General features: G+C 40.6%; 1 protein-coding gene across 8 annotated transcripts in view; it reads left to right on the top strand.

The window, feature by feature from the left end:
* The window catches only part of pam (peptidylglycine alpha-amidating monooxygenase), a 136,277-nt gene extending 111,614 nt beyond the window's left edge, over window positions 1-24,663 (top strand). For 2 of the 8 annotated variants that reach the window (XM_039779401.1, XM_039779398.1), the window contains 5 exons: window positions 12,329-12,425; window positions 14,056-14,106; window positions 20,536-20,781; window positions 22,320-22,379; window positions 23,073-24,663. In XM_039779401.1, the coding sequence (XP_039635335.1) occupies window positions 12,329-12,425; window positions 14,056-14,106; window positions 20,536-20,781; window positions 22,320-22,379; window positions 23,073-23,245 (627 nt within the window). In that variant the 3' untranslated portion in view covers window positions 23,246-24,663. Of the gene's footprint in view, window positions 1-12,328; window positions 12,426-14,055; window positions 14,107-14,826; window positions 14,879-16,181; window positions 16,384-20,535; window positions 20,782-22,319; window positions 22,380-23,072 lie in introns of those variants that run through there. The other 6 variants (XM_039779399.1, XM_039779400.1, XM_039779405.1 and 3 more) reach the window with 6 other exon arrangements.
* Window positions 24,664-25,884: the final 1,221 nt, after the last annotated feature.

Here is a 25,884-nt window from a genome sequence, read left to right as displayed (position 1 = left end):
ACAGTCAAGCCAATTCAAATGATTTATAACAGAGCAGTTAAAATCCTAGATAGGAAATCCATTAGGTCACATCACTGTTTTAGTCTGAGGAATTTAAATATTTTATCTTTTGCAAATTTCATTAAATTGTCTTTGTTGAAGCTGATGCATAAATGTTTAAATCAGCAAGCGCCACAGGTCTTGAGTGAGTGCATAGTTGCTCTCAGGGCTATGTAGTACTTCATTTGGACAATCAGCTTTCTCTGTACAAGGCACAAAAGCTTGGAATTGTTTACCCACTGAACTGAAAGGAGAGTCAAACTGGGTCCTTTTCAAACACAAACTTAAAGACTTTTTAATCAGAGGTCAAGCATGTGACCACGGACTACCGGCTTCGTTGTTATTGTGTTATACTGTTTTAATATGTTTATTTTAACTATGTATTGTTGAATTTTTTCAGGCCCACTAGGGACTGACATTTAGAATTAGCTTCGGCTGAAATGTTGTAGTATGTAACATGAGCTTATGTAACATACTTGTCCCTATTCAAATAAACTTAAAAGTAAAAGTAAAAGACTGTGGACACACACCATCCCACTCTAGTCTAGGCAAATGCTGCAACTCCTCACTCCATTTTATGAACACCATTTTCAGCAGTCCAGAGAGGTAGTGGCTAACACTAACGTTAGCTGTAAGGGTTAGCTATTTGCTTGAGACGAGAACAGGGTTGAAAGAGCTCTACAGTGAATAGATGTGCTCGCCGAGTCGGTGGTAGCTAACAGAAGAACTTGAAAGAGTCCCATAGTCGTGGCAGACGAAGGTCCAGTCGGGAGTTTGGACGGAGAGTCCACTGAAGTCCACTATGGTCTGAAGGGATAATCCTCGCTAGATCACTAACTAACGTTAGCCAGCTGAAGCTAACAATCGATCGACGGTGAGTCGACGGTGAACATACGTTACACAGGCTGGCAGCAGCACAGAGTCCAGAATTGATGAGTCAAAGCAGGGAATAGAAAGGGGTTGACCATGACCAACACCTAATCTCAAACTTAAGGTAATTTACTAGAAAAACAAAAAAATTATTAATTGCGCAGATTGTGAAGCGACGATATTCACACTAGCGTCCTCACGTTCCATTAAACTTAGGCTACATGCAGCAGGTGCACCTACATGAGGATGCACTTTTTTTAAAGGGGTGATAGAATGATTATATAGGGTATTTCATACTGTTCCTTAAGGTCTCCTAATAGGGTAGGTAACATTGGTTGTTCCAGGTGCTATTTTTTTGGCCCTTATGCATCCCTGTGTAATGGCTCAATTTGGAAGCCGAGACAAAATGCAAATATTCGACACTTTCATTACAACTAGTGTTGTTGTAACGTTACCCATGGGACATAAAAACCTCCACGAAAGAATCACAACTCACCTTGTAGCTAGTAAGCGCGGGGAGCGGAGAGTGAACCCCTGCAAGCCTCTGCTGGTGTATGCGGCGCTGCGTTAGATCGACAACTACCTCTCCATTGTACAGTCCGGAACACTGCATTTACGACCATGGTTCATTTTCAATATCCTTGAAAAACTTCCAAACTTTCTTCTTTCTAAAGTACACAGCGCAGCTCATGTGTGAGATCCTGACAGGGCTCCAGCTCAGCGGGTCTGTGAAGGGAGAGGTCGACAGGGAAGGCATCAAACCTGGCCGGCAGCCGCCGCCTATCATGGCAGATTTTGGACCTCCTCAAGTCCGAAACTGTCTTGCCAAATTTGCAATTAGCCATCAATTTTTGTAAAACTGCCCATATTTGAGCTTTACATAGTTGATTTCTCGCATAAAAAAGTCTCAGAAGTGAATTTAGTGATGGAATAGCAGACGAACAATACATACAATTTCTGAGATATGCGCGACCTACAGTACAGGCCAAAAGTTTGGACACACCTTCTCATTCAATGCTCATGTTTTCTTTATTTTCATGACTATTTACATTGTAGATTCTCACTGAAGGCATCAAAACTATGAATGAACACATGGAATTATGTATTTAACAAAAAAGTGTGAAATATCTGAAAAATGTCTTATATTCTAGTTTCTTCAAAGTAGCCACCCTTTGCTTTTTTGATAGCGCTGCAAACCCTTGGTGTTTTCTCAATGAGCTTCATGAGGTAGTCACCTGAAATGGTTTTTAACTTCACAGGTGTGCCTTGTCAGGGTTAATTAGTGGAATTTTTTTCCCTTATTAATGGGGTTGGGACCATCAGTTGTGTTGTGCAGAAGTCAGGTTGATACACAGCCGACAGCCCTATTGGACATCTGTTAGAATTATGGCAAGAACCAATCAGCTAAGTAAAGGGAAACGAGTTGCCATCATTACTTTAACAAATGAAGGTCAGTCAGGAAAATGGCGAAAACTTTGAATGTGTCCCCAAGTGCCGTCGCAAAAACCATCAAGCGCTACAACGAAACTGGCTCACATGAGGACCGCCCCAGGAAAGAAAGACCAAGAGTCACCTGTGCTGCTGAGGATAAGTTCATCCGAGTCACCAGCCTCAGAAATCGCAAGTTAACAGCAGCTCAGATTAGAGACCAGATGAATGCCACACAGAGTTCTAGCAGCAGACACATCTCTAGAACAACTGTTAAGAGGAGACTGCGCGAATCAGGCCTTCATGGTCAAATAGCTGCTAGGAAATCACTGCTAAGGAGAGGTAACAAGCAGAAGAGATTTGTTTTGGCCAAGAAACACAAGGAATGGACATTAGACAAGTGGAAATCTGTGCTTTGGTCTGATGAGTCCAAATTTTAGATCTTTGGTTGTCTTTGTGCGACGCAGAAAAGGTGAACGGATGGATTCTACATGCCTGGTTCCCACCGTGAAGCGTGGAAGAGGAGTTGTGATGGTGTGGGGGTGCTTTGCTGGTGACACTGTTGGGGATTTATTCAAATTGATGGCATACTGACCCAGCATGGCTACCACAGCATTCTGCAGCGACATGCCATCCGGTTTGCGTTTAGTTGGACCGTCATTTATTTCTAAACAGGACAGTAACCCCAAACACACCTCCAGGCTGTGTAAGGGCTATTTGACCAAGAAGGAGAGTGATGGAGTGCTGCGCCAGATGACCTGGCCTCCACAGTTACCGGACCTGAACCCAATCGAGATGGTTTGGGGTGAGCTGGACCGCAGAGTGAAGGCAAAAGGGCCAACAAGTGCTAAGCATCTCTGGGAACTCCTTCAAGACCATTTCAGGTGACTACCTCTTGAAGCTCATCAAGAGAATGCCAAGAGTGTGCATAGCAGTAATCAGAGCATAGGGTGGCTACTTTGAAGAAACTAGAATATAAGACATGTTTTCAGTTATTTCACACTTTTTTGTTAAGTACATAATTCCACATGTGTTCATTCATAGTTTTGATGCCTTCAGTGATAATCTACAATGTAAATAGTCATGAAAATAAAGGAAACGCATTGAATGAGAAGGTGTGTCCAAACTTTTGGCCTGTATTGTAGATTCAGAAGACTACCTGATCTCAGGTCAGTGGTGTAGCCTATGCAAATGTTGGGGCGTGACAAAGACTAGGAGTTGAGGAGTTGACGTCAACTTTTAGCTTTGTTGATGGCAACTATGTTGCAATACTTCATGGTGAAATATATTTATTACCTTTTGATTTTTTCTTCAAATGCCTTTCAAAGCCAGTAGTAGAGAAAAAGACATCCATTTTGGTTGGTTATTACATAATGCACCATATTATTACATATTTTCTTTAAAAAAAATAAATTGTAACCCCCACATTTTGTAAGAACTGCCGCATTATGTAATAATTTATTACAATATCACTTATTTTGTAAAACTGTGAAAAAGAACACAAAAATACAAACACAGTAAGTATCTTTGCAAGTACCAAATATCTCTCTACATTAGTAGAGAATTATTGATATAAAACAATACAAACAGGTACTTAAAACTATGTATTGTAATCTGTAAATAACATTTACATAAGCATCAATGCTTTAACGACCAAAGTTTGAATACATCCATGTGTAGTTGACAATAAACTAAACATCATCAAACATACTGTACTCAAACAAAATAAATATTAACATAAACATGTTAATATAACTGTAAATAGTGGATAACTTACGGATGAAGCCGGTTTGTGGATTTTAAGGCACAGGATTAAGCGGATTTGTACACTGTGATGCTCCCTCTATGAAGCCATGGGAAAAAGGAACGTTCTAAACATCACTTGATGCCTTCAGTGAGAATCTACAATGTAAATAGTCATGAAAATAAAGAAAACGCATTGAATGAGAAGGTGTGTCCAAACTTTTGGCCTGTACTGTACGTTTACTTTATAACCGTCAAGCCACTAAACCTGTTTGGATATTAACACCTCTACTGAAGTTTTAAATACCTTAAAGGGAAACTTCACTGATTTAGCATTAAAGTGATGGTTCGGAGTAATTCATCCTAGGGTCCTTTGCACCATGACCTCGAGCCAAACACCCCCCCAGAAGCTTTTTTCACCTGGGTCTTACATTGGAAGAGTTAGCTAGAGTAGCGTTATCAGCTGAATAAGCTTGCAGGGGCTACGGACCGACGTTTGTATCTGTAAATTACCCCACTAATAATGCCCGAAATGATACCAACGGTCTACAAGTAGTACAAATAGATTATGCTCTCATAAAACGATGGATTGGAAAGTTTGTAAGTACACCAGAAGTTTATGTAAATAACACTTGCCTACTGGCTTCTGCTCTCTGCTGTTGTTGTTGCTGCTGTAAGACGAGTGCTTAGGGGCGTCTACAAATTACAACACCGAAAAGAGATGCAACAAAAATATTTATTAATTAAACTTTTTTTTTTAAGTAAGTGCTGTAGTATAACTAGCAGGAGACAAGTAATAATTGAGGTAAGTTTGGAGACATTACCTTATTTAATCATTGAATTAATAAATATTTTTGTTGTAACCTTTTTCGTGTAGTAATTTGTAGATGCCCCTAAGCACTCGTCTAACTGCAGGTAGCAGCAGCAGCAACAGAGAGCTGAAGAGAGCAAGCAAGTGTTCATAAACTTCTGGTGTACTTCACAACTTTCCAATCCATTGTTTTATGAGAGCATAACCTATTTGTACTACTTGCGAACATTTGGTATCATTTTGGCTTACTAGTGTAAGAAATACAAAATACAAACGTGGGTCCAATAACCCGCGTTAAGCTATTCAGCTGATAACCCCCCCCCCGTCGCCCCTTACCTAACTCTCCATGTTCACCCAGGTGAAAAGCTTCTGGGGTGTTTGGCTTCGAGGTCATGATGCGAAAGGGAACCCTAGGGTGAATTACTCGAACCATCACTTTAACGTCTGTTCAAGGTGGGCTTTTAACGTGAAATGCTTAGTTTAATGAATAATACTGCTTCTGTAGCATCTGGGGCCAAGCACCCAAGCAATCAGCAAATGATGAAGGGGTTGATATTCATCACCTGAAGTGTATTCTCCTTAATACACTCCAGGTGATGCATGTTACCACTCATTCTTCACCAACCGTACCCAGCACGTCAGAGTGAACAGGACCCTGTCTGAAACCTTGACCATCAGTACTGGCCCTTGACCATCAGTACTGGCACTAGGGCTGGGTACCGAACGTCGATACTTTTATGGTATCGAAAAAAATATTCCAATCCTATGAGTATCGAAAAATTCTTTATCTTTCGGTGCCAAATTTCGGTTCCAAAAGCGTCTTAGCGCGTAAAGCGCAAGCTTATCTGTCCTCTCTGCATATTGACACAGAGCGGAGCTCCGACCGACACACACACACATACGCACACGGAGAGGTGCGGACGGAGTAAACTGTCTGCAGTTTTGTTGAAGTCACAGAGAGTCATAGAGAGAAATATTTTTGTTGTAACTCTTTTCGGTGTAGTAATTTGTAGACGGCCCTAAGCACTCGTCTAACTGCAGGTAGCAGCAGCAGCAACAGAGAGCTGAAGAGAGCAGGCAAGTGTTCATAAACTTCTGGTGTACTTACAAACTTTCCAATCCATCATTTTATGAGTGCATAACCTATTTGTACTACTTGTAGACGTTTGGTATCATTTCGGGCATTATTAGTGGGGTAACTTACAAGATACAAACGTGGGTCCGTTAGCCCCTGCACTAAGCTATTCAGCTGATAACGCTACTCTAGCTAACTCTCCCAATGTTCGACCCAGGTGAAAAAAGCTTCTGGGGGGGTGTTTGGCTCGAGGTCATGGTGCAAAGGACCCTAGGGTGAATTACTCCGAACCATCACTTTAAGCTTTGTATCAGTAGAAACCCGGTAGTATTTTTGAATGACCATGCTTCCCTCCATCATGTCTCCCTGAGAGGGGAGATCTCTGTATTATGGTTCTGGAAAAAAGCCTCAGATGACGCAAAATGACGATTTTTGCATCATCTGAGGCTTTTTTACCCAGATATATATATATATATATGTCAATGCCAGTATTAGGAGCCACTTCCACATAGCCCAAAGGGGGTTGGACTGTCGGCTTTTTCCGGAGATTGCCGAGGAAAAAACGAGTGTCAGCCATCTTGAATCCTCGTTTAGCTTCTCAGCAGGAGCAGAAACTGTTCATCCCGGCGGAAATTTTTAAAAAACAATTATGTGCATTCAAACTACCGCACACGTGTACCAACGGGATACATTGGTACAGCTCGGAGAATATGCAGGACACTTTATTACAGACGCAATACTCGCCATACTACGCGAGCTTCGCCTGCATGGAGACCAGCGGTGGAGCTCGATGCCTCTGGCCGGTAAACGGACCTCATCAGCGGGGAGCGTTGAACGAGTGTGCCGGTGGAAAGCTAATGCTAGCCGGCCACCTGTTCCACCAATCCTTCTTGCAAGTGTCCGCTCATTAAACAAACTGGACTACATCCAACTTCAACGAAACTCCCAACGCGAGTTTAGAGACTGCAGTTTTTTTGTTGTTGTGGAAATATTGCTGTGGACAATCCAGCCTGCTGCTCGGTCACCGGGTAAGACTACTAGTGGAGGTGGGCTGTGTTAACAAGCACTGGCTGTTGCAGAAATGGGGTGATTTGTATCCAACTAACTGCTGGTGGAGTTTGTGACTGTAAAATGCCGACCATTCTAGCTACATCCCACGCAAATTTACGGCTGTTTATATACTCGATGTTTATACCACAGCCCACCAAGAGCTAAAGCTAGTAGCTATGTGTTAGCCTTCTTTATTACATGGCTTGGTTGAATTCTAATGTAGAATGCGGTCTGTTATTTCTTGATAACAGACCGCTGCTAAGGATAACACACCGTTGCCATGCATAGCAGAGCGTTGCCATGGACACAGTTCTGTTCACTCTGGAGCTATCAATCAATCCGCTGAAATAAGTCCGGATAATGTATCAGCTATGGCAAAAAAAGTATATGTTTTAAATGTGTAACACCACTTGAGCCACGGTGAAACGTTTTTTCGTGTATATGGTTGAAATGACAATAAAACACACTTCTTGAGTTGATCGCCTCACTGTTTGTCTGTAAAGGGTAGGCGTGGCTTGGGAGTAGACGCTAAAGCAGCAAAGCAGGTGCATTCTGGGATTTGGTGTCTTTCATCCACATGAGCCAAAAACACATTTTCTGGCTTTGCTCGGCCTAGAAGCCACCAATTTCTAAAACAATTTCACATTTCTACTACATAAGTGACCCAATTTAAATATATATTCATCTTTCCAATGGTGAAATATTCCTTTAACGATAATAATGACAAGACGAGATAGCACTGCTGTCAATTAATGCGGACTCTGGCGATATCAACATGCAATATTGTAGACGAAAAAGACAACACTAAAATGTAGTTCAAATACGCTCTATCTCTCTCTCAAGCACACTCACAGCCACACACACAGTCACATTGCCGGTGTCGGGTGAGTCTGTCCCTGTCCTCGGTCCGGTTTAGGTAAACTATTAACTGTTAATAGTAAAACTATTAATACCGCACAGTACAAGTCCTGCATTCAAATGTTTACATAAAGTGAAAAAGGAGGCACTATATCAGCGAAATGTACTTACATCTACTTAAAGTGATGGCTTGGAATAATTCACCCTAGGATCCTTTGCACCATGACCTCGAGCCAAACACCCCCCCAGAAGCTTTTTTCACCTGGGTCTAACGTTGGGAGAGGTAGCGTAGAGTAGCGTTATCAGCTGAATAGCTTAGCGCAGGGGCTAATGGACCCACGTTTGTATCTCGTAAATTACCCCACTAATAATGCTCGAAATGATACCAAACATCTACAAGTACAAATAGGTTATGCTCTCATAAAACGATGGATTGGAAAGTTTGTAAGTACACCAGCAGTTTATGTAAATAACACTTGCCTGCTGGCTTCTGCTCTCTGCTGTTGTTGCTGCTGTAAGACGAGTGCTTAGGGCCGTCTACAAATTACAACACCGAAAAGAGATGCAACAAAAATATTTATTAATTTAACTTTTTTTTTAAAGTAAGTGCTGTAGTATAACTAGCAGGAGAAAAGTAATAATTGAGTTAAGTTTGAAGACATTACCTTATTTAATCATTGAATTAATAAATATTTTTCGGTGTAGTAATTTGTAGACGGCCCTAAGCACTCGTCTAACTGCAGGTAGCAGCAGCAGCAACAGAGAGCTGAAGAGAGCAGGCAAGTGTTCATAAACTTCTGGTGTACTTACAAACTTTCCAATCCATTGTTTTATGAGAGCATAACCTTATTTGACCTAATTGTAACATTTGGTATCATTTCGGGCATTATTAGTGGGTAACGTACAAGATCTAACGATAGTCCAATCGCCCGCAAGGCTATTCAGCTGATTACGCTTACTTAGCTAACTCCCAATGTTCCGCCCAGGTGAAAAAGCTTCTGGGAGTTTTTGCTTCCGAGGTCATGATGCAAAGGACCCTAGGGTGAATTACTCCGAACCATCACTTTAACGTCTGTTCAAGGTGGCGCTTTTAACTTGAAATGCTTAGTTTAATGAATAATACTGCTTCTGTAGCATCTGGGGCCAAGCACCCAAGCAATCAGCAAATGATGAAGGGGTTGATATTCATCACCTGAAGTGTATTCTCCTTAATACACTCCAGGTGATGCATGTTACCACTCATTCTTCACCAACCGTACCCAGCACGTCAGAGTGAACAGGACCCTGTCTGAAACCTTGACCATCAGTACTGGCCCTTGACCATCAGTACTGGCACTAGGGCTGGGTACTGAACGTCGATACTTTTATGGTATCGAAAAAAATATTCCAATCCTATGAGTATCGAAAAATTCTTTATCTTTCGGTGCCAAATTTCGGTTCCAAAAGCGTCTTAGCGCGTAAGCGCAAGCTTATCTGTCCTCTCTGCATATTGACACAGAGCGGAGCTCCGACCGACACACACACACATACGCACACGGAGAGGTGCGGACGGAGTAAACTGTCTGCAGTTTTGTTGAAGTCACAGAGAGTCACGGTTGGTTTCCAGTGTGGTTGCAGTTTTTTAAACTTCACGCAGACAGCGTTTGCTGTGATATGATATTAATGGCGAGCCGAAAGCGGTCGCGGTGCTGTTGACGTTCCACTTCCTCTTACAAGCAGCCACAACGGTGGTTTCTCTGCCCTGATGACTGACTGACAGGCTGAGCTTGCAAGGCAAGGCACTTTTATTAATGTTACTCTGAGTGAGCAGTTTTACCAGATTTTTTTTAATTTTGATAACTGTTTTGATTCACAATTAAGGTGGAAATAAAAGCTTTGTGTTTAATGTATTTTTGTTGATGTTGAAATGGATTTTAAAACATATGGTATCGAAAAAAGTATCGTTAGGAATCGTTATCGAAACTGAGGTATCGAAATTGGCACCGGATCGAAAGATTCTGAACGATACCCAGCCCTAACTGGCACCCACCAGGGGTGTGTCAGTTCACCAGTCCTATTCACCCTGTACACTAATGAATGTACATGCAGCACTACTGACAATTACATGATAATGTTTTCCGATGATACAGCCATCCTGGATCTTATGAAATATATCAGATACAGCTGTGTATAAAACAGCTGCGACAAACATTTCCTCATCCTCAATGTCAATTAAACAGGAGATGGTATTTGACCCCAAATCCATCGGAGACCACTCACCAGTGTTTATCCATGACTACACCATAACCCGGATCGACTCTTACAAATACTTAGGCATACACATGGACAACAAACTGACATGGAGTGTTCAGGTAGAAAATGTATGCACTAGGGTACAGCGGCTAAACTTTCTTCGTAGGGTTAGGGTCTTCTGTGTCAACCAGAAAGTGTTGCTCCTCTTCTACCATGCCATAGTTGAGAGTAGGGCTGGGCGATATGGACCAAAAGTCATATCCCGATATATTTTGGCTGAATATCGATATACGATATATATCGCGATATTTTTTCCGCGAAGTGAGAGCAAATGTTCAGTCAAAGCCCAAATCAAATATGACATGTCACAAGTAGTTTCATAGAAACAGTTGCAAAATCAAATAAATAATAAACCGGTTTCTTCACCTGGTTCATGATTAAATGCTCAGCTGTTCAAATAACAATAAAATGTAAACCTAAATACTGTATAACAGGAGTAACTTTTTTGAAATCAAAGCTCCATAGGCTATTTGTGATTCGTTCCAAAGGTCAATTAAGCTTTTGATATTAATATAATCTACTTTGTTCAATGTAATGCCTCATGCCTGTAAGCCTAGGTTATAGTCCCATTCTTCCACTTGATACTGCTTCCACTTAAGTAAACTAAAAGATGAACTATCGACTACAAAACAAAGAAATTTATTATGATCGGTTCACAGATCTGAGTCCAAACGGAAAAACTTCACCCTTCTGAACTAAGAGTTTCTGCTTCAAGGTGAAGTTTAAACAGACTGAAATGTCCAGGCTCATTCCTCCACTATTTATTTCTGTATGTATTTAAGCGTTACATGTAATTTTAACGGGCACTGAGCTCCAGATCCTGCAGCCGCAGACGGTCGCTGCCCCGCTGTAGCTTCTTTCCGTCCGCCTGCGCCCGGCAAACTTAGTGGAACTTTCCGCCGACGATCGACATACAGTTCGTACTGGACTACGTGTAAGATCCTACCGGTCACAACTCTGTCTTTGGCTGGTCCGATCTGGATCAGCGGGGACCGCGCAGCAGCGAGACGAAGCTGTGTTTTTGCCCGGGGAGAGAAACGCTGCGGCCGCACGGGCTCCTCCGCCTCCCGCTGCGGCCGGAGCTCAGATTGCGGGGGCGGCATATATAATCATAAAACACATTGTCACCTGTTAAATGTTATCCATGCTGTTTGTTCTTTTCATTTCCTCTATCGAACATAATTAAGCAGTACAAAAGTCCGGCATCTTTAGCGTTGATCTGAATGCTTCGGACCCCTGTTCCAAGATGGCGGCGGGTTTTGACGTATGTTTAGAACCTCACGGCGACATATCTATGGGAGCAAGGATCACATTTGAACTATATCGATATATGCGATATGGTCTTATTCCATATCTCATTTAAAAATATATCGATATATTTGTTTATATCGATATATCGCCCAGCCCTAGTTGAGAGCATCCTCTGTTACGGCATCACAGCCTGGTTCGGAAACCTCAGTTTTCAGCTGAAAGCCCAGATTACCCGGCTAACACAAAGAGCCATGAAAATCATGGAGTCAGACAGCATCCCACACTCAAGGCGGGAGTGTCTGTAACAATGCTATCCTCAGGCAGGCCCAGAAGATAATTTCAGACCCTACCCATGTTCTCCACAATGAGTACCAGCTTCTCCCTTTAGGCAGACGCTTCAGATTCCCCCGGTGCAGACTCAATCGCTTTAGAACTCATTTGTCCATCAAAGCCCTGAATAGCAAGAGGGCCTAACCCCTGAAATGCTGCTTTTGCTGTGCAATTTTGTTGGCTAGTGGCAGTCTCTGCATGCAACATGAGCATGTTCATGCAGTATGATGCAACAGTCTGTGTCTCTGTACTTTGTGTGTTTGTCTATGTTGTGTTGAATTCTTTAAACAGCAGATATTGTTTGTTTGTCCATGAAAACTTTCCTTTGGGACAAATATTTCCATCTTATCTTACATTCCATGCTATACTGTATGAATTAGAGATTCCCAATGCAAACAGAGGTGAAATATGACCTAGCCAAACCCAAGCTGAGGTTTGCAGGTTTAGATCCAGTCTGGACTTAGTGTCTACCTTCTGAACCAGATATATACTGTAATCAGACCATTGTAATTTTGGGATGTTGATGCATTGTTTTTGTTACCTACACTTTCTTATTGAGCTGTACTTTCCTTTATTTGCAGGAGTTTAAAATGCCTCACGACATAGTTGAAACCAGTGATGGTATCGTCTTTGTTGGGGATGCAGGCAGTAAATCAGTCTTCAAGTTCACCACTGAGAGTAAGATCAGCTTCATTAAGACTATATTGAATCTAAACTATGAAATCATGTGCAGAATTCATATATATATATATATATATGAATGAATTCTGCACATGATATATATATATATATATGTATACCGTATATACACACGCACACACACACACACACACACACACACACACACACACATACTTAGGGCTGTCAATCAACATATTGTGGTTTTATCTTTTTTGTGGGCTCTTGAATCGTTTTTAGTTAAAAATGTAAGTAATAATGCCTGTTACTCAGAACAGGAAGTGTCTCTTTGATTGAGTGTGTGGATCTTAAAAGAGCCTTTTATTTGTGATCCAGGATCAGGTTTAACCTCTGACAGGGCCCTGCCTCTTCAGAGTGTACACCACATTACTGCCGGTCACCGTCCTCCTCTTGGCGTGCTCGGTGTAGGTGAAGCCGTCACAAATCATGTTCTCCAGGAACACCTTAAAGTGATGGTTCAGAGTAATTCACCCTAGGGTCCTTTGCACCATGACCTCGAGCCAAACACCCCCCCAGAAGCTTTTTTCACCTGGGTCGAACATTGGGAGAGTTAGCTGGAGTAGCGTTATCAGCTGAATAGCTTAGCGCAGGGGCTAACGGACCCACGTTTGTATCTCGTAAGTTACCCCACTAATAATGCCCGAAAAGATATACCAAATGTCTACAAGTAGTACAAATAGGTTATGCTCTCATAAAACGATGGATTGGAAAGTTTGTGCATACACCAGAAGTTTATGTAAATAACACTTGCCTGCTGGCTTCTGCTCTCTGCTGTTGTTGCTGCTGTAAGACGAGTGCTTAGGGCCGTCTAAAAATTACAACACCGAAAAGAGATGCAACAAAAATATTTTTTATATAATATTTTTTTTTTAAAGTAAGTGCTGTAGTATAACTAGCAGGAGACAAGTAATAATTGAGGTAAGTTTGGAGACATTACCTTATTTAATCATTAAATTTAATATATTTTTTGTTGTATCTCTTTTCGTTATAGTAATTTGAAGACGGCCTAAGAACTCATCTAACTGCAGGTAGCAGCAGCAGCAGCAACAGAGAGCTGAAGAGAGCAGGCGAAGTGCCCATAAACTTCTGGTGTACTTACAAACTTTCCAATCCATCGTTTATGAGAGCATAACCTATTTGTACTACTTGTAGGCGTTTGGTATCATTTCGGGCATTTTATAGGGGTAACTTACAAGATATAAACGTGGGCATTACCGAGCTATTCAGCTGATAACGCTACGCTACTAACTCTCCCAATGTTCGACCCAGGTAAAAAAAGCTTCTGGGGGGGTGTTTGGCTCGAGGTCATGGTGCAATGGACCCTAGGGTGAATTACTCCGAACAATCACTTTAAGCACATCCCGGGTCTCCTCGTAGATCAGACCGGAGATGCACTTCAGTTCGCCGCGGCTTTGCATTAACTCATTATTTTCATGTAAATTTTGACTGCCCTAATACATATATAATATATAATGATATATATATATATATATAATTTTTATTAATCAAGTCTTTTATTTTGGCTTTGTAGATTAACTCTACCCATTCTTAATTTGTATCCACCGCTGGATTTAAAAATGCCATGATTTTTTTCATCTTTATTTTTCAGAGTTACATCGCTCCGTCAAGAAAGCTGGAATCGAGGTTCAAGAACTTCAAGGTGAGAATTTTTTTGTTTTTATATTCATCATGATAATAAAAGTACTTGCTTGTACTGCTGCTGAGGTTCCAGCCTGTTGCTGATCAGACCAAAGCCAATCACAGCATCAACTGGGAAAGTCATCGACGAAGTGGCAGAAAGTTCAAGATTCAGATCCACAGATTAGTCAACTCGACAGGGTCAGCATGTATTGATTGTGAAATGTTGACTTTGGTAGTAGCCTAGTGGTAGAAATAAAAAAGACAATGGGACACATAGACTGTATATTAGTGGACAGCGCATCCGGTTTCGCAAAGTGCTGCAAATGCGGAAGTGCCTTAAACCTGCATTCTATCTGAATTCCAGCAGGGGGCGACACGTGCGGTTGCAAAAGGAGATCGGTTTCTGTAGAAGTCTATGAGAAAGTGACCCACTTCTCACTTGATTTATTAACTCAGTAAACCTCTTCATAATGAGTTTATGGTCTCAATCACTAGTTTTAAGTATTCTGCAACACAGAATGATGTTCATTTTTTGAATTATGGTCTCGTTGATTTTAAAATCGGTGATAAAGCAGAGGGTGTTTTAGGGCGTGGCTATGATGTGATTGACAGTTCGCGGCCTGTCAATCATGACAGAGGTTTAGCAAAGCTTATCCAATGCACGTCAACTTCATTTTGGAGTTTGACCAGCTTTCTTCGTAGTGACTGTGACACTTTGGTCGTATAATGTCTTGTTCAGCGTTCGGTTGGACGACAAGACACTCAAAGGAGTCGGCAGTTCAGTTTTTCTGGTAAGTAACGTTCATTTTTTTTACTGTTTTTCTTTAGCCAACGTTAGCATCCCAATTAATATCAGTTTGCTAGCTAGATTGCACCTTGCTAACCAAGCTAGCGGGCTAACGTTATGCAGACCTTATAAACAGATTCAAATATATATTTAACGTTACAGTCGTATACAGTAGGTATGCACAACGGTCTCGCCGGCGATCTATTTTTACCATATGTGGTGTTATTGCTAATCGATGCGCATGCCTCCCTAACCCGCAAGCTAACACTACCATTACATGTAATGGTAGCTAATGTTAGCTTAAAATCAAAGCCTGATATAGCTAATGCTATGGTGCAAAGTCATATTAAACCCTATATTCGCACAGGATTAGAATCATTTTGGGACTGCGTGTGAATTAGAAATTACTCCTACATCTGAGTTTCGTGTGGCGCATTCGCACAGGACAAGCAGAGACTGCTTTTACTTGAATATACTGATTTCAGTATATTCAAGTAAAAGCAGTCTCTGCCCGAGAGTTGGGCAACGTTACCCGGAGGTGCCCGAAGGACAGGCACATAATATCATCCCCGCCGCGGGGCACCCACACAGCATCACCCTCGCCCTCGGACAAAGCTGCGGGGGGAACTCGGAGACTGAGGTCTCTGGGCGGGGCAGTGGGCCAGAATATGCGTTTTTGCAATAAAATGTCGCACATGAAAATAAATAAAAAAAAAAATATATATATATATATATATATATATATATATATATAATGTAAGTTACATTAGTGTTCTATCTTGAAAAATCTTCAGTACTGCAGCCAAATGTATTGTATAAAGCACCAGGTTCAATATTGGACCGTCACTATATAAGATCTTTTCTCAAAAAATTCTAAATACATTATTTCAGACTGTTAATGTACAAGCATGCTGTTGCAGTAGTTATTAACCACTGTTGTTGATGCTGTTACACTGATGTCTTTCTTCCACTTACTGTAGTTCTGTCTGCTAATATATTTGAAGACCTTCTGTCAGCACATTAAGATGAGTTTTAAGATGAGTCACATACATGTTACAATCTATATTTACAAGTGCTGTTTATCACCAAAATCTACATATCATTAAAAAAGTGTTGCGTACAATACACATTGTCTAAGATAAATTTGACATATAGGAGTATGTTTACTTAATACTGCATGTCCTCAACTGTAACATAGATGTACAAGCGCATATATTAATATAATTCATTGTGATCTACCATGCCTTAACTACATGTTTGTCTATTACAAACATTTGCCTGTCCTTATCCTTTCTCTTGTGCCTCAGCTACCATTGGAACCTGACTCCTACTACCGCTTCACTCCTGCCATCCACCGGAGCAGACAGCCACCACCACTGGACCCCACCACTATCTTCCTCTGACGGACCTGCTCCTTCCCAGAAAGCACCGACCCGTTCTCCATCCTGGAAACTTTTCCCCCCTCAGAAACCTGGACTCAATACTTTAAATAAAACCTGTTAATTCACACTCCTGGCTCTGCATTCTGTCTGCATTTGGGTTCTGTTCACCATTCAAAACTAAAAGTTAGCACTTTAGAAATATGTAGTAGGCATATCATTGAGATATTTTATGTATAGGATTGAACTGTTAGAATTAGATATTGACATTGCATGTCCTTGTATGGTTTTTAGTTTTCATACTTTAAAAATGTCAGTGCAGTAAATATAAGGTACATTGATTTAATTATTACATTGAATAAGTAGTTTATTTTTTCTTTGCAATTTGTGATCATACTTTTGTTATAATGAATTTACAATAACCCTACACAGATTAAACGGCACCTAGTGCATTTTCAATTACCTACTAAACACTTGACTACGTATTTCAAATATATTCCTATAAATTAATCTAAAAGGATTTTGGTGAAGTGTTTTCATGGTGATTAAAATTGACAAGTACATAAAGACACACAAGAAAAGCACAAACTACATGTTGCTGATCCTTTGTCAACATTCAAGTAAGTATGGTAACATTTAAGAAATCATTCATGTTGATTAAAGCCCAAATAGCCACTTTTAATCAATTACAAATTCTATCAAATTACCAATTTCTTGTATGACTACAATACTGTATGTTCCTATAGTTACTTCAGAAAAACAACAAATGTAGCTTTAGAAAGACCTTTATTTCACATTGAAATGGGCATTAACTTTAACAAAAACTACATAAACCACAAACACTGGCAATATTTTTAACATTATGTTTAAAGTGATGAATTAAATAATGTAGTTCACCTTTTACAATTCAGTGTAAATTCCACACATAAATCACTGCTGTGGTCAAGGTAAAAGCAAACTTCACTGTCACAAGTGAAGTCTGCATAATAAAAATAGGTAGTTGAATCACTAGTGCCACATTGTTAATTACAGTAGACATGGTTGACATTACAAACCACAATATAAAAATATAGCTTAACATATAAACCTTAAAGCACTTGTGCAGCACTGTTCAGTCAAGTCCAAATGCCTGGGTAAAGAAAAAAAAGCTGCTTTTACAATTACAGTGAGCATAGTGTGACAGTCTGTTGGTTGTCTGTATGCACAGTGTAAAAAGAAAAGTAACTATTACTTAATTCTGAGGCATTGGGTTGGGTGCACATGCAGTCGTGGCACTCCACACTCCTATTTCTGAAAGAAAGAAAAAGAGTCATCAATTTCCATTTGAGCCCCTCATAGTTAAATATATATGCACACTAGCACGTAACTGTACTTCATTAATTATCTAGGAGAATACAGATGAATTAACAAGAGTGTATTGTTCTTTAGTGAAACTGTAACTCAGTTAAATGATCTTATTTCTGCTAACGTTAGCTCTTAAAAGCATGTAAAGGCTAAATGCGCCAACCATAGACTGATGATACTTGCTAACAGTAGCAAGACTTTATCGGTGCTTTATGGTTATTACAGTTAACCAAACCATCTAAGAAACTTGGTTAAACATTTGCTAATAGTTAGCGTTAGATAATGATAGACATTGACAATCACCGTTTTGCATTTCGCTGACACTATGTTTAAATTAGGAAAATGTAGCTAAACTTCAATTTGCAGAAAATTAACGTTAGCATGTTTTACCATAAGTGGCTAGCTAACGTTACAGACAATTTACATGGTAACATCAGATACATTTACTTTACAATGTGACTCCTCTTATATGTAATATAACTATGGGACAAAGATATATTTAAAACCTAGCGAAGCTAAATCTTACCTTGAATTATGTATGCTAGCTTTCAGCAGAAGTTGCATCCAGATTGCCAGTGAACGTGTGTAACGTAACGAAGGGTGTAAGCAGCGTTGCTAACTAAAAAAAAAAATACAGTCAGATACCGCGCAACTGTCTACGGCTCCTCCCTCACTCCTTCTCGTCTAAAAACGTCACATCCGCAACCATGATGGCTGCGCCCATAAACGCAAACTCGACGACTCATATCAGCTCTCCACAAACCAATGGGTGACGTCACACATGCTCTGTCCACTAATATTAACAGTCTATGGGCTGACAGCAATCCACAAATCTTTTAATGCAGCAGGTTGTTTGACAAACATTACTATATTTTTAAAGATAACATCCGCTGATTATTTCTGTCACCCTAGTGTAATCATGAAAGTCAAAAAGTCAAATGTCAAAAGCTTTTATTTGATTTTAAAATAATTGGTGCCCGAGCGCCAACAGCGGCGAAGGCCCTATTGAAACTGAAGGAATTTTTTTCTTTTTCTGCAAGTGAATTTGCTTTTTGAGGGGCTTAACATATTCAAAAACTCACCAAAGAAGTTAAAGATGAAAAGCTGTTAAAAGAAAAACTTTTCGTAATAGGGCGTGGCCCATAGACAGTATATCATGGACCAATAGACCCCGTTGCTCTGGACGGAGACCAGTGAAGGCTATTAGAAGCACTTTTCCGGTGATGGTCAGCTTTACTGCGCAGCTTCCAACTGAGAGGGACAACGTAAATGTGACGTGAGCAACCTGTCTGAAAGTTGTAAGTCTTCTGGTAGCTGTGCCAAGAGAAATCTCAATCATTCCCAATCTTACAGAGAAGTATAGGTATATGTAAGGCGATAACATGGGCACAGGCTAATTATTGCTAACTAAAATGCTAGTTAACATTAGTAATTAATCCTAAACAGCTCATGTAAATCGAAACTGCCTGCAAGCTTATCCTGTACTATACGGTAATTCCTCTACTATGTGACACAATCGTTAGCCTATTTTTATAAAAACATCTGCTACGGAGCCATAACGTGAGGTACAAGGTAATGGAGCCCTTTATACATTGTCGTGTTTCTTTAGAACTAAACAATGGACAAATAGAGTCTTTAAACACTTCAGATGTAAAGTTATTCGCTGTCAAGTGGCGCCAAAATGAATGCTAGTCAGTGGAATGCTAACGGGAGGTGATGGCCAGGTAGCAAAAATATGGCGCCATAGGAGGTTCGAGTTCTGAAGCGAAGCCATGGCCCTTGGCGTGGCCATGGCGGGGCGGCCATTTTGTGCATTTCGCCGCCGAAACAGGAAGTGGGTGTAACTCGAGTGTACATTGTCCAACTGGCTCGAAACTTTTCAGGATTCATAAGAGTGCAACCCTGAGGAGCTATAAAGGCCGATATTTACTTAAAGTCATAGCGCCTCCTAGTGGCAACAGGAAATAGGCCTAAAAGTCAAGGTGCTATACTTTTTTTGAACTCCCCATAGAGATTTCATCCGATGGACTTCAAACTTGGTCTGACCATCTCAACACCTTAAAGATGAAAAGTTATTGAAAGAAAAACTTTTCGTCAGACAGTGTGGGCGTTTTGAGCATTTTGAGTGTTTAGCGATGAACAAAGAAGTTTGTTGTACCTTGAGTGTAAGTTGTTGTATCTGCCTGAAATTTCTCACGATTGACAAGGGTCCAGGCCTGAGGACACCTACAGGCCAAAATTGACTTTTGGTCATAGCGCCCCCCGCTGGCAACAGGAAATGCGACTTATATGACAAACATCTTCCGATTTACATGAAACTTATAATGTGTGGTCTACATGTGATACTGAGCCGCCCCCCAATACTTTAACCACGCCCACTTACTCAGACCACACCCCCTTTCATAACATTTGAACCGTTTAAGGTAGACTCTTGTGTGAGGTGTCATTGAACTCAGCAGAGACTTCCTTATTCATTGGTCATGGTTTGGCCCGGCCCCCTATGCTTATGCCACACCCCCTTTCATAAATGGTTACCTGTTTAAGGTAGAGCCTTATGTGAGGTATCAATGAACTTGGCAGAGACTTCCTTTTTTATTGGTAAAGGTTTGGCCCGCCCCCTATACTTTGGCCACACCCCCTTTCACAGCTAATGAACCATATGACGTAGAGTCTTATGTGAGGTATTGTTGAACTCAGCAGGGAGTTCCCTTTTCATTGTTGACGATTTGCGTGCGGTGTCTGAGTGCCGCGCAACTGCACGGTCGCAAGGAGCGGCGTCCACAGTGAACAAAATAAATCATTTAGTGGCTGTTATGAAAATGGCACACCCAATGAGTTATTCTCTTGGTTTGGGCACACCTGTGGTTGATTATGTGTGGAAAAAAGAAGAAATCATGGAGTGTAAAACTTGTTAATCACAACATTTGTTTCTTTGTAGAAATGGAGACATTTGTCCAAAGTAAGGTGAGGCCGGAGCACAACATGTCGAAGACAGCAGCCATCCAAGAGAAGCAAACTGTGGCTCGACAGCCTCAACCACAAGAAGAGAAAGAAGAGGAGAAGAAGAGTGCAGCAAAGCCAAACAAAGAGTGGGGTGTACTCCCAGCCATTATCACTACACTGCTGCTCATCCCTCTGCTGGTGGTCATCTCCATTGGAGTCTTTATCTGCTGGAGGAAAAACAGTAAGGCCATGGGCAGTGTATATAACAGGACCCAAAGGGTTTTGATATAGAAGAACACCAAAAATAGAAAATAATTGAAATTAGGCCAAACACCTCCTTTTGACAAGGTTTAAAGGTTTTGTTTTCAAGTCTATCTTAATGCAATACTCACATTCCCAAAAAGCGATTGCGCCTGCTTTAGAAAGTTAACTAATCGCAAGTTTGCGGTAAAATGCAGTTGGGTTGTTGAGGTCAAAACTCTATATGTAGCAGCTGTGAATCAAATAAACTTATTATAAATAATGTTATGTCATTTTTTTACTCTTACACTGAATATTTGCTGCTTCAATCCATCTGGATTGAAAAGTATTTTCCGCGACAAAAAGGCACGTGTTGAGGATGAGGACCAGCCTGAATCGGAGGTATCAGTCTGAAACAGAGCTGAACAGTGACCAGTGTAATTAGTTATGTTATTAATTTGTTTTTAATAACATATATTTTATTAAATATTTTCAGACTTCAACCAGTGCTGCTCAAGCAGAAAGACAGGGTCAGGGAGAGAAAGAGATAGATTTGTTAGGCATTGAAGAAAGAGTATCAGTTTTTGATACTTTATTGTTAGTTAATAAGTATTTCCCCCCCCCCCCCCATGCGCCACAAATTGCTTTCTAATCTGTGGGAAAGGGTTAGTCCAAGCCACTACCTCAGTCTTGGGAGAATGGTTGTAAAAGCCTGTGAAACAATTTAGAGTTTATGTCAACGTGGTAGTGTTTTTTTCAGACCACTCCATTAGCTTTTCTGGCGAAATTACAGTGTGCCAAATGCTCTAGTATTTAGATTGAGCCTGCTGTTGCAGATGTATGACCTTCTGGTCAAGCACATTTCAGTCAAGAACAATGTTCTGATGCTCTACTCATGAGAGAATCTCAGGTTCAGGGGCAGCTGGCCAATAGAGGGCGCTAGGGGGGCGCCCCACTATGAGCTAGACCACAGTTTATGTACCACACACGATAAATAAGTAAATACATACATAAATAATATATACAAATTGTCAATATTTGTGTGTTTTAAATATTAAATCCACCCAGTAGTATGTGAAAAATATGATAGAAATTCATCCGTGCAACATATATGCTTTTTCTACACTTCCCCTCCACCTGTCTGCATATCTCATCAGCCTTGGGGCGCTGGGGATATCACCCCACAGGGGCGGGTCTGTGTAGCAATTAAGCCAATTGCTCATTTAAGATATGAATATATGACATAAAATTTAGCTAATCAGCATGCTCAAATATAGTCCGATATGGGCGATTATTTTATCGCACCAAGTGCTAGCCACTACTAAAGTCAGGACGAGTCTAACGGCGCCATTAGCTATGTTCGGAAGAGTGAACATCACTACGCAACTGGACGACGGATAAAAGTAGCTCTAAAACCCTACTTGGGGTCGATGAAATCAAAAAATGTGAGACTTGTTTGCACATCACAAAGATGTCTTTTCTACTCTTATAATTTGGTCAGCATTTAGCTTAATATTGTTGAATATTGTTTGTTTGCAGACCGATGTGAGGTGAAAACTGAACCCAGCTCTGTGGGAGGGATCCTGGGAAAAATAAGAGGTAAATAATTTATGATATTACAAACTAGAAAATTTCTCAAGAATTGTTAAGTGTGTCTGATACTTGGTGCACATCCCAATGCTAATATTACCAGTACCAAGTAGCAGTAGCTGTATCATTGAGGTCCATAGGCCACGTGTGTGTGTGTAGGTGGGTGGTTGGAGGGGGGAAGGGTAGACAAGATCTTATGGTGTCCATCCAGGTTTTGCATGAATTGCGTGGCGCACTTACATACAAAGTCAACGCAAAGACATCAATAAATCGATGTGGAGCATCCATCACGTCTAACTTTTTTTTTTTGAACATGTAACATTGTTAAAGAGCTCGGCCTGATACCGTAACTACTGAGGTGCTTTAACCCAGAGTGACCTGGCTGACACGCTAATGTTACCATGCTGTTTAGCACTCAAGAATTGTATGTTTTATTTGGTTTACCTGCAGCATGAAAAAGTCCATTCTTTCAGTTTTCAGCATTAAATCCATAAACAATAAGACAACGTTTGAACAAAGGGTTTGGCACCAATGCGGTCTAGCATCACAGCTTTCGGTGTCACAGCGATAGCGGTCAAAAACCATTTGCCCTTTCCATGCTAAATACCTGCCGGCAAAAAGTTTGAATCTTCCTTGAGAAGGAACAAATTGTATTTGTTAAAATTGTAGATAATCATTGTTAGTGCTTTTTCTTCTGGCCAGGTAAAGCTGTGGGCAGTCTGAACCTTGGGAACTTCTTTGCATCCCATAAGGGTTACAGTCAGGGCTTTGACCAGCTGAGTACTGAAGGCAGCGACCAGGAGAGGAATGATGAGGACAGCAGCGACTCCGAGAACGAGGAGTACTCTGCTCTGCCGCCTCTTCCCTCCTCTTAGACACTCTGGGACCAGCCACCAACCTTCTTTTTTTCTGGCAACTCAAGATGTATGTTATTCATCATGTGTGTAACTGTTGTGTTATCTGCCAATCGTATTGTTTATATATTTAAATATATGCTGTATATAAAATAATTTAGCATAATTTAGACAATTTATTTCATCTTTATTTAATTTACCTGTGGTCTTGATGCAGCCTTGGTGACACAATTCACACATATCACGATGAAAGATTGTTTTTCCGACATCAAACTTGCATTTAGTGAAATTATTACCACAATCCTCTGGACACACGTTACAATATTTGGTGTCAGATTCAACCTCAAAACAAGACCAATGGGCTGAGATAACTATACTTATTTTAGAAATTTTCTTAAAATGAGGATCAGGAACTTAAAAAAATTCTTGAAATAAGTTATTTGGTATTGTAAACAGGTAAAAAAAAACTAAGCCCATTTGTGGATTTTTATTTTATTTTAACTAAGATTTGTGGATTTTTATTTTATTTCAACTAAAAATAAACCCAACTTTACTGAATTACTTTTTTAGATGGGGAATTTTTATGACTGAAATGGGGTCAAGTATTTTACATTTAGTCAGTTGATGTTATATATTTGTACTTACAGTGACCAGTTTGAAAACCTTAATGGCTCTGTTTTCATGGCAGTGCTGTGACCAGCACAAGCAGAACTACGACAGTTTGGTATTTTTCTGATCAAGACATTAGCTTTGTCCATCTGTTTGCCCAGGTGGGAAGAGAGATACAAACAGGTGGAAGTGCAGAGAGAGTCCTTGGAGTTTTGGGAGAAGTTTGGTGAAGGTGAGAATAGATGTCTCTGAACCACGTCTGTTTCTGAGGCAAAGTCAATCCGCTGCCAATTTGTTGATTCTGTCAACAACAGCAAACTAAATACGTTGAGAGAATTTTATTAAACATTCAAGTAAGTGCATTTTAATTGCCCTTTTTGGCCAATTTTAAGCACATTTGGTTGCTTTAATGTGGTTAAACCCAAAAGGAACTTGATGGAACATCAGTAAATTGATGATCTATAAAATAATATGAGTGATTCTTACAGTTTCTGTTATGCACAGCTGCTTTATACTGTATGAAAAGTTTCTCCTTTAGTTCATCTCTGCAGACATCTGAGGGCATCAGGACATGTATATCGATAAATATACAGCCTCTGATTTAAGGAGTGCCACAGCAGCGGTTGTATTCTCATTGTTTTGAGGGAGACACTAGATTACAGGGAGTCATGGACCCAGTGTATCAACTCAAAAGTACCATTTCATACAATATGATGTAATTATTTACATTCTGAGATACAGTAGAATTAAGCCTGAAATAGTGTTGGATTAATCTTGTAAACGGCGTCAGCAAACGTTTTTTATTCTTTTTTTCAATTGTCATTGTCAAATCCATCTGCCTCTGGCTGCAGATTTGTGGTACTGTGTATTAACATTGTGCCACTCTGCATCATCAGTCAACAATCTGATTTCCTGATGGCTGTTTCACAGAAGCATAATTTATAAATCCAGGATAACTGATAAAGCGAGGCTTGACCTAGTCTAATCTATGCTTGGTGCTTGGTGCCAAGCCAGGCTGAGGAGAAGCGACTAGGTTAAGCCAGGTTGAAGAAATTTGGATACATGCGCGTTCACGGCTTTTCTTAACAGAACCGCGAGGTCGATCACAGATTTACTAATGTTAAACTGGAGAATACGCGTTGTTCATACTTTATACAGAGTGAGAAGCAGCTTCTTGTGGAAGTATAACGTGAAACACATTAGTTGTAAAAAAATAAACACTATAATGCAGGCAGATAATAATAAGGTAAAACCACTGCTGGGTGAACAGAAAAGGCTCCAGGATTAATAAATCCTAGCTGTTAGCCTGGTCGGGAGCAGACTACCTGTAGAGAATAAATCTCCATGGTAACTTAGGTGCCTCTGCTTTTGTGAAACCGAGTCAATGCTAAATTGAGCCAGGATAACTGGGAAATCCCGACTTAATCCCTTATCTAGGTTTTGTGAAATAGCCCTCAGGATAAGCAGATACTTCTTTTGCTGAGCTGTTGCTGTTATGCTTCACTGTGATTGGTTTAGCTGTTTAAGTGCGATGAGAGCAGTGATGTGATTGGTTGTATTTAGTAATTGCCACACCTCCTCATCTATATTCCACTTCACCCAGCCAAGGCCGGGACACATCAGGCCGATTATCGGCCGTGGGACAGTCTGGCGAGGTCAGTGACTCAAATCTGTTCGGTGTGTCCCGTGCCGTCGTCAGTCTGAGGGGCTGTCGGCGTTCATTTTGGCCGACCTGACATGTTCGGTCGGCGGCAGGGCAGTCGGGACTCACCCGGAAATGATGAGCGGAATGAGGTGACTACAGTCTCTCAAAATCTGATGAAAATCTTTTAAACTGACCTTTGTTGAGCTGAAATGAAGACAGATTCAGCAACTGCATGGCCTATTTCTCGCTTAAAATGTTTTCAGAAACATGTTTCAGTTAACTATTTTAGTACAATATGAGATCGTATTCTGAACGGCCGCCATGACAGTCTGGCTCTGAATTTCCGGAGAAAACAAACCCATGTGACGCGTTCGTCCATTCAGCTGCCGGTTTTCATTTCTTGGGC

This window comes from Perca fluviatilis, chromosome 17, assembly GCF_010015445.1.
Source record: "Perca fluviatilis chromosome 17, GENO_Pfluv_1.0, whole genome shotgun sequence".
Taxonomy (NCBI): Eukaryota; Metazoa; Chordata; class Actinopteri; order Perciformes; family Percidae; genus Perca; species Perca fluviatilis.
Note: the sequence above shows the minus strand (reverse complement) of the source record. Positions and strands in the feature narration are given on the sequence as shown.